This window comes from Pavona decussata, unplaced genomic scaffold (assembly GCF_977016875.1).
Source record: "Pavona decussata unplaced genomic scaffold, jaPavDecu1.1 SCAFFOLD_38, whole genome shotgun sequence".
NCBI lineage: Eukaryota > Metazoa > Cnidaria > Anthozoa > Scleractinia > Agariciidae > Pavona > Pavona decussata.
Genome location: NW_028145460.1, coordinates 722,501 through 731,860, shown reverse-complemented (window position 1 = coordinate 731,860; position 9,360 = coordinate 722,501). Strand labels below are relative to the sequence as shown.

At 37.9% G+C, this 9,360-nt stretch overlaps 1 protein-coding gene across 1 annotated transcript; it reads right to left on the bottom strand.

The window, feature by feature from the left end:
* Positions 1-1,206: 1,206 nt before the first annotated feature.
* Positions 1,207-3,045, bottom strand: LOC146483445 (uncharacterized). The gene is made up of 4 exons (XM_085105528.1): positions 2,995-3,045; positions 2,721-2,812; positions 1,993-2,053; positions 1,207-1,586 (listed from the first exon to the last, which is right to left on the bottom strand). The coding sequence occupies exons 2-4, from the start codon at positions 2,772-2,774 to the stop codon at positions 1,222-1,224; spliced, it is 480 nt and encodes a 159-aa protein (XP_084961654.1). The 5' UTR covers positions 2,775-2,812; positions 2,995-3,045; the 3' UTR covers positions 1,207-1,221.
* Between the last annotated feature and the right edge of the window lie 6,315 nt (positions 3,046-9,360).

Here is a 9,360-nt window from a genome sequence, read left to right as displayed (position 1 = left end):
CCCCAATAACTAAAATGAAAGCTACTGAGTAGTACTTTTCTGCGGTACTGTTTAGTTTGCTGTAGAGGGCGGCGGTTCAAGCCTTGATACTCGCGATTGTGAATAAAATCCAGTGATGAAAATCCCAGCAAAGTGCACCTTAACTTATTAATCTCCGATTTGAACATTTATGTTCTCCAAACTGTGTTCTCTGTGTTTCTTATCCTACTAGTTGGGAGAATTTGTTTAAAATCATGACGTTTCATTTCTGGTGATCATTTTCTTTATTCTCCTTACCTGTATGTTTGATTAAGTAGTGATACTGTAAGGAGAGTTTAGATGTTGGTCACTGTTGGGACTTAAAGAAGTTAAGCTCTTGGGCACTACTTTCTCATGATGCTGTTTGTTTGTATTTCACCCTGAAATTTTGAGTTTTCTTGAATGTTGATTTTGGGCGGCTCCCTTAGACATAGCCATAGACACAGACAAACTTTATTTAATGAGTACCGTAAACTGCCGCTTATAAGCCTTGGGCTTATACAACTTCGTAAGGGGTTTTAGATGGGCTTATAAACGAAGGGGCTTATATCCGAGGGGGTTTATAACCGGAATAAAAAAGCCGTTTCGAAACGAGCTATCAAGAGCTATATCTTTTAAATGGTAAATTCATTGACAGCTATACCTTGAATATATGAGATCCTAAACGCATTTGGTATAAGAAAATTTGTATCGGGATGCGATATGTTTCCCCCACTGACATTGTTAAAACTAAAAGGCGACTTTGGCAAATATTTTGTAACAGCTTTTGACCTCAAAAGGAATCACTCCATTGAAAGATACTTGGCTAAATAAAATGGGCTGCGGAAAAAAACCACCCTCTTTGAGGTTTTATTCGTTGGTTTAAAATACAAAAAGAAAGCTAAAGATTTGTATTGCAATAAGCCTACAGGCTATTGCAGTTTTTGTCCTGGGGCAACTAACATGGTAAACGTTTAATTTAGACAAGAAAATAGACTTCAACAAGGTTCTTTGGACGCTGAACGCAATAACAGCATTTTAATTTAACATGAACCTCATAACATGACAGATTCGAACCCTTCATTTAAGTAGTTATTACAACAAATTGCACCATTGCTAAAAGCTAGCTATTGCAGTAACACTTTGCATGAATTTTGTGTTTATGCAATCTTGAAGCTTATTAAATCTTTTCAACATAATCGCAATTTTTTACAGTTAAATTGTTTAACAAATCGCTTCTCCAGCTACGTAAATCTGGTAAGCTCCAAAAAAGGTGTGTTTGTCGGATACCCACAGCCTGCTTTTACTAACGGTCATCAAGCCAATGGTATAACCCGGCTCCAGCCTGATCACTCCACCAGTGTATACGCTTCCATAGTCACCGCGATTGTCAAGTCCCGTCTGCAAAAGGGCGAACGAATCTCCGTTGACAGTAAGGGCTACGCGGTTGTGGTACGCAGGTCCATCGGGGTAGGTTCCAAAAAATACTTGGGCGTAAATATAATAAAACCCTCCCTTCGTTACTTTGATTTGATTATTTTCAGATGTAAACCCTTGGAATGTTAGTCCCTTCTGGAAACCAGTGATTGCTGAAGACAGAAAACAAAAAAGAAGGTTGAGACGGTAAATCGTGCGTTAGAGATAAGCTTTATGTTTGCCAAAGTTTGAGGTGACCTTTCGCTAAATTTATTTATTTAATTCAATATTTATCCAGGGGCATCCAATTTAGCAGAGCTAGTTTAAATGGAGCCCTGACACAGCACAAGACAAAACATTGAAACATAAAAAAACTAGACAAATACTTAAGTTATAAATGCAGCATGTAGCGTAGGCGTTACTGCTTAAGATGGCATGGCACTTAAGTTTGGTTTTGAATTCACTGAACGCCTCTACCTGTCTAATGGTTCTCGCTAGCCTTTCTACACAATTTAATCCGAAATTTCCAATCCGAACAGATTTTGCACTCAAACGAATCATTAGATGTCAATCGCTTACCTGTATTGGCCTCAACAATTTGCGCGCTCGTCGCTGTCCCTTCCAGTTGTCCCAAATTTTGCTACAAAGAAGGAAAAAAAAGAAAAGAATAGTTATGTGTACAGTGGATCTGGAAACAGTCTGTGATATCCGAAGAAAAGAGGTTTCAGGCAATTTAAGCCTTTTCTACGAAAATGGGAAATTCAGATTATCAATTTTAGACTTAGTAATTGGAATAGCGCGAATAGTTTCCCCACTGGCTTTTCGCTCTCAAGGTGGGATCCGACCAGAAGTGGCCAACTCTCCAACCGAAACTGTTGACCCCGGTACATAAGGACTTCTTTGTTCCGAAGTTCAGAATATCTGTGAATAACATGAACAGTTGTAACCAATACGATCTTAAGGTTGTGTCACTGAATTCTCTTCCTGTTCGATCAAAGTCTCACCATTTAATACGAGTAGTGACTACTTTGGGTCATTCCCTTGAATTCTCATTTTTAAACTAGGGATCGTTCTACCGTGAATCAGTATTGTCAAAGGAACAAAACTTTTTGCTAATAAATCACAAGGGCTGTGTGTAAGGCCGTGTGAGTTCAGTGCAGAACACACAACAGACGTCGAAACTCTACTTCGATGGCAACCTATCCTAAATTTATTTCATTAAAAGAGGCCTTCTTTGACCTTATCACTAAACACATGCACAGCTTTTAGTGTCAGAAACTACTTAGCGACATGTTTAAGATACTTACTGCGTTTGTCATCCCAGTCAGAAGTAAGCAAAGCAGAGCAGGTTGTCGCAACATGATTTGTGGTCAGTTAACAAACGAGCAGGTCAAAGCTCCTTGGAAGATATTATGATGACATAAATATTAGAATTCCAGTCATGTACAGTTCTGATAAATCGTTAATACGGTTATCGTTAAATCCGTTATTTTTTTGAGCACAATTTGTTCAGGTTTAACGTTTTAATAACTCCTCATGACCATTAAAGTTTTCCCTTATCACTTAAAAAGATTACCCTACCTTTTAAAACAAATGGCTGGCAGTCCTTTTTCCTCGGAAAATACAGGTACGAGAAAACGCGCGGAAAACGGATATTTACGCGCTCGGTACAACCTGAGAGGACCAATCATGTGTGAGGAAAGTGCGCTACACAAAGATTTAACAGCTGACTAATGAAAAAACTAAAATGAAGATTTGTACAAAAGCACTAAAAATTACGTGTATTATCAAAGGAATGTTGAATCAGTTATTGCTACTATTTCTAAATCACCATTTCTCACCGTTTCTTGAAAAGACATTGTTAAAAACTAACAGAATAATTTCTTAGACTTTTTGTTTTGTAATGAAGATGAGAAATTTGCCACATGGTGTAATTTTAGCTGTGCTAATTTTTCCTAATTAAAAAAGACAGCCTCTGGCATGTTTGAACTCAATTGTTTTTTAACCCAAACAGCTATTCAAATAACTGAAAACACACCCAATTTAAAATGTTTTACCTCAAGATCTCTTCGACTAAACAGAGTCGAATTTGAGCCGTTAAAAACTCAAAGAATTTTACAACACTGTTTTCGAGCCAGTCTACGCGACTTTTCATTGCCTGTGAAGATAAATTAGGGTAACTTGTTATGTAAAAGGCAGGTGATAATTTCGATTAACTTAGCAATGAATTATATTGGTCACCTCAGTGTGATTTCGGGATCAGCATATGGCTGTCATTCTCTGACAGTGGAACAGAGACCGTCAGCTGTTATCTAGTTTCTTGTTACTATTTTATAATCACTATTCCTCTCAATAAGCCGAGAATAGATTGAAAATTAATGGTATCATTTAGTTAATGTTTTTCTTAGCTTGTTGTTTCAATGAAAATAACAAGTTTGCGACATGGAATTAAACCATTGCGAATTTAGTCGTAATTAAATTAAAACGGCAGTAAAGTTGGTAAAGTTGTCCATCGATCATTACTGAAAAATATTACTTTAGCATAAAATAATTGGAAGACACTCATTTCCTTCCACGGAACAAATCAGTTACATGAAAATACAGGGAAAATCCTTTAACAAATTTTCTTAAGCTTTTCGGGAAGCTTGTAGGAAAGTGCTAAAATTTTCATCTGAGTAATGAGAAAATGTAAATGAATCTGTTTGCAATGGAAATTCAAAGGAATGTAAATAGTGCATTACTACTATTTCTCATCACGATTGCTCACAATTACTTGAAAATAGCTTGTCAAAAAGTGTCGGAATAATTTATCAATTGTAAATGGCGTTTTAAGCATGAAGATAAGAAATTTGCCGCATGGATAAAAATTGCACTAATTAATATTCGTCCTAATTAACAAAGCCTAGGGTAAGTTTGATGGTCAGTCTGAATAATTTCAAAATTCTCCATCATCGATCACTAAGAATTAACTTTTCGTAAAAAGAGTTGGTTGACAGAAACGCAGGAAATAATATTTTAAATTGTTTTAAGCGGTTCGGAAAACTTGTAGGTACCAAAGGTGCTCCAATTTTCAGGGCTAATAAATGCAATTTATAAACGTTAAACAGCTGTGTAACGAAAAAACTTAAATGAAGCTGTTTGCAATGGAAATTCAAAGAAACGTAAATAGGTTTTTTGCTACTATTTGTGATAACTATTGCTCACAGTTACCTACCGAAATAGATTCTCCGATTAGTTTGATTTCCAGTTTGTGTAATTTTAAAGACACCCACTTACAATTCATGCATGACACTGAACGAAATGGTTCGCTTCTGATTTACTTTCAAAGGAGATAGAAGAGTGTTTTTAAGGGATAGGGGGTACCGTGGATACTACAAATAAAAGTTGTCTTTATTTTCCATACATCCATGTTCACATTCTATCAGCGTTGTTACGTGATTAATTTCGTATTAATCTATTTGCAATATGGGTATGGCTATAGTTTAGCACTACCTCATACAGCATGAACATGCAGAATTTCACTGTTAACTTTGATTTGAGTCGGTAAACACTGAAAACATTTGTAAACAAAGTTTTCGAGCTAGAATCTCCTGTAAAGATAAACTAGAAGGCAGCTGCAAAAACTCATTTAACTTTGCAATGAATTAAATCAAACACCTCTTTTTTTTTTTTTTTTTTTTTACTTTACAAAGCACTATAACGCTATTTTACATTACACTGCACTATCTCACTTAAAATTACTTACTTATATTACAAACACCTCGGTAAAATTGCGAAATTAGATGTATACCTGTGTCATTCATTCTGTCAAGCGAAACAGAGATAACTGCCGACAGTGTACATAGTTTGTTGCTGATGTATCTTAATCACGATTCCCCTCAGTTAGTGGAAAATAGCTTGTTAAAATCTAATGAAATTATTTTGAAAATTGTTGTGTTTTTATTATAAAGGAAATAAAGGGAGATGCAAAGAATCGACCATAAGAGGACCCAGAAAAAATCGGAGTCCCAGATGGGATTCGAACCCACGACCCTCCGTGTTCTAGATCGGATGCTCTAGCCTTTGAGCTACTGAGGACTCGTTGGTGAGCAAGGGTCATTTTTTGTGGGTTGGTCTTAATGTGTTGCTTGTGATAGACTGCGTGCCTGCGTGATGCGGTTCGTAAGTCCAACCCACAAAAATGACCCTTGCTCGCCAACGAGTCCTCAGTAGCTCAGAGGTTAGAGCATCCGATCCAGAACACGGAGGGTCGTGGGTTCGAATCCCATCTGGGGCTCAGATTTTTTCTGCGTCCTCTTATGGTTGATTTTTACATCTCCCTTCACTATTATCATGCAGTGGCATAGATTGGTTGGTTGGAGGCTCCTTTATAGGCGAGGCATTTCTTGCAAAATGTGTTGCTTGTGATAGACTGCGTGACTACGTGATGCGGTTCGTAAGTCCAACCCACAAAAATAGGGAGCTTAAGCAGTGACGACGGCAACGGCAACGGCAACGAAAACGTCACCTGAAAATATAACTTTATCTCATTTATGCTACTTCGTGATTATTTGAACTCGCTCAACTTCTGCAGAAACGGCGAATTATCAAGGAACCAAATTGGTAGGAATGGCGTTCAAGTTAAGAAAGAAAATGAAAAATTCACCGTCGTGTGCTCACGTTCTCCAAAAACGTAGAATTTGGTAATTTCACGTTGTTGTTTTGCAGAGGACAGCAAAGAAATGTACCAATACAAAATGCTATTTTGTTTCATCATTTTTCGTGGGCCGCAGGGGACTCGGGCCAGCCAAACCACTGAAACTGAAAAAACCGCACCACATGAAGCGTTCTATTCCAACCGAATTTTTTTGTGCAAATGGTAAACGCACCTGGTCGCTGTTCCCCCCGTGCCAGGGAACTTTTGTTACCCAGCGTGCTGTTCGAACGTTCAATGTGTCCATGGCGTTCTGGCTGCGGGTCTTTCGAAATTTCAGAAGCGAGCTGACTTAAAGAACATCTTTCTGGAGAAAGCGTGATACGGCTTCAATTGAGTCGTAAATGCGCTGGAAGGATAGGTATCCATCTCTACTTGATTCTATGAAGGAATTGGGACACCAGGGATGATTTCAACGGATTTATACCGTTTCACGCTTCTGGCATGGCTGAAATAGAGTTCGGCCTTTCGTTACACTTAACAGTGGAAACCCGAATGACGCTAACTCGCCGAAATCGCTTCCAATCGGTTTGAAAAGCTGGTAAATGACAAAGAATATTTATTGTCAAAATACTGTTATTTTCTACCATTTTTCACAAATCCGTTCGTATTCCCATACAAATCCTTATAATTCAACGGTTCTCTGATATGGAGCTTGGGCTGCCTGTGTTTGGGTTGGAAAACTAGATTGAAATCAAACATGTCTTTTTTTTAAAAAAAATGATTAGCATAATATGTACCCCATGTGGTAAATTTCTTATCTTCATTTAATACAAAACAAAAACGTTTAATAAACCATTGTCAGTTTTCAACATTCTATTTCCAAGTAACTGTGCAAAAGTTTTAGTTCTATTGACATTGTATAAATCTTCATTTTAGTTTTTTATGACACAGCTGTTTAATGTTTGTGGATCGAACTTTCCTCGCATATGATTACTCTTTTCAGGTTGTACCGTACCAAGAGCGTAAATGTCTTTTCCCTCCGTTTTCTCGTACCTGTATTTTCCGTGGAAGAAGAACTTTCAGCCATTTGTTTTAAAAGGTAAGGTAATCAGTTTCAGTGTTAACTAAGAACTTCAATGATCAAGAGAAGTTATTAACAGTTAAACCTCAACAGATAATGGATTTAATGGTTATCGTTGCAGTTTTGCAAGAAACCTCTTTTTCCGAATATCACACACTGTTTCCAGATCCACTGGATACATAACTACCTGTTTTTTTTTTTCCAGCTGGATAATTTGGGACAGATGGAGGGTGGCAGTCCGAATGGCACGCAAGTTTTCCCTGAAAACTCAGGTAAAAGTTTGCAGCCGTGTTTGGATTAAACACTGACTCCTTAGGGTTCGTTTGAGTACAATATCTGCTCAAAGAAGACGTGAATAAAAAAAGCATTTAACTATACAAACATATTTTGACTTGATAATGACGTTTAGCTAACGTCGAAATGTCGTCGTTTTTTGGCACTTTTTTAATCTTAAAATGATTTTAAGAAATGTTTTATCGCAATTTTAAATATCTGTTCGGCTTAGAAATTAAATTAATTACATTGTGAAGAAAAACTAGCGCTTTCTTTAGCGTAAGGCCACGTCAAACTTTCGCAATGCTGAAAAAAATAAGCCCTGTTGTTTTTGGAAGGTGAAATATGTCGTTAACAATGTGATAAAAGGCCAGCTAACATTTTCGGCTCGTAACTTCGGGGAATAAAATTCCGTCGATCAAATTTTTCGTCAGTGTAAATTTTCAGCTAAAGAATCATAGCAGATCGAACTGTATTAGCTTACACAAATACGTCTTTAAAAACGCGAGTAATTAAGAACGTGATCATTATGCCAAAATTTCCAATTAGAATTTTCGATTTCGAATGGAACGGCCGTTTTCTAGTACTACTGTGTCACGCGTTAGTTCTTCCAAGGTATCGAAAAAATTGTAAGTTCATTTTTACAATTTTAGGACCCAGAAACTTTTAATTTGCACCAACTATATTCTAACCTATAAAATACACGCAATAAATATTATCGTTGCGATTTCGGGAATTCAGACGCTAAGGAGTGCGTACATTTTAAAATCGTATTCCCCAAGTAATTCTTCTTTGTTTTCGACGCACCCAGCGCCAACTAGCTCCAACTGAACAATGGAGGGGTGGTGCAATGTTTCCTTCGTTATCAACGCAAGCAGCGTGTAGAAAGAATTCTAAATCATCTGAGGTGAAGGGATGAGAACTGAAGAAACACTCTACATTTGTAAACAACGCCGATCACCGCTTGAGTAACTAGCGCCGAGTTGCGCTGAGATGGAACAGAAAATTTCCGGAAAAAAGGACAACCTCCAGACGTTGACCAAAATTTTCGAAACGAACGAATTGAAAATTACCGTTCCATTTGATGCTGTAACGGACTTTCCAGAAATTTTGGTCAAATGGATCGAGCCCTAAGTACGTTCTTTGGTGCTTCTGATAAAGTCCCATGCTAATTACACCGAGGCGAATTGTGTTTGGTGTTCTAAGGGACTCACGCTTTTCAGAGAGAAACGCAACCTTTGCAACCAAAAACTTCTGACATCGTTGCTTTAAAGCCAAACATACGCAGGGAAACAGCGTTCGAACGATTTCTAGACTTTCAACATGCGAAGTTGCACCTTGCTGAACAGAATAAACCCAAGTTCTATTCTGTTCAACTTGTTGCTGTCACCGGCAATAAATTGCCTGATATTTTTCTTTTGCCTTTCAACATGTTGCACCTTGTTGAACGGAATTGACACAGGCTCTATTCCGTTCAAAAACGTGCAGCAACGTTCAGCTTGTTGAATGCCCTATTTTTAACATTCAACATGAAGCGATACGCTGTTCAACATTTATTGAACAACTCAATCAACATATGTTGCTCAAAAAATTTTGCATTGGCTTTAGAATTCTGAGAACTCCAAAACTAAGACCCTTTCACTCCCCGTACACCCATGAAGCTAATCTTTACCTCACATATTACTGCCTCAATTGTTTGTTGTTGTTGTTTTCTGCCTTCAGCAATCACTGGTTTCCAGCAGGGAACAACCTTCGTAGGGCTCAGAAGTGGAAATGATACAATCAAAGTATGGACGGAGGGATACTTTCATATTTACGCCCATGTATTTTTTGCAACCTAACCCGACGCGCCTGAGTAACACAACCGCGTAGTCCTAGGTATCAACGGAGAATCCTTCGCCATTTTGCAGGCGGGTCTCGACGATAGAGGCGACTATGGCAGCGTATGAACTGGTGG

Bases quoted from the DNA above. Each gene is read 5' to 3' on its own strand.
- LOC146483445 (XM_085105528.1), bottom strand. From the start codon at position 2,774: ATGTTGCGACAACCTGCTCTGCTTTGCTTACTTCTGACTGGGATGACA. The intron at 2,054-2,720 runs GTAAGTATCTTA...CCTTCTTTGTAG, and splicing joins TGACTGGGATGACAAACGCA to CAAAATTTGGGACAACTGGA. The intron at 1,587-1,992 runs GTAAGCGATTGA...TTCTGTCTTCAG, and splicing joins AATTGTTGAGGCCAATACAG to CAATCACTGGTTTCCAGAAG.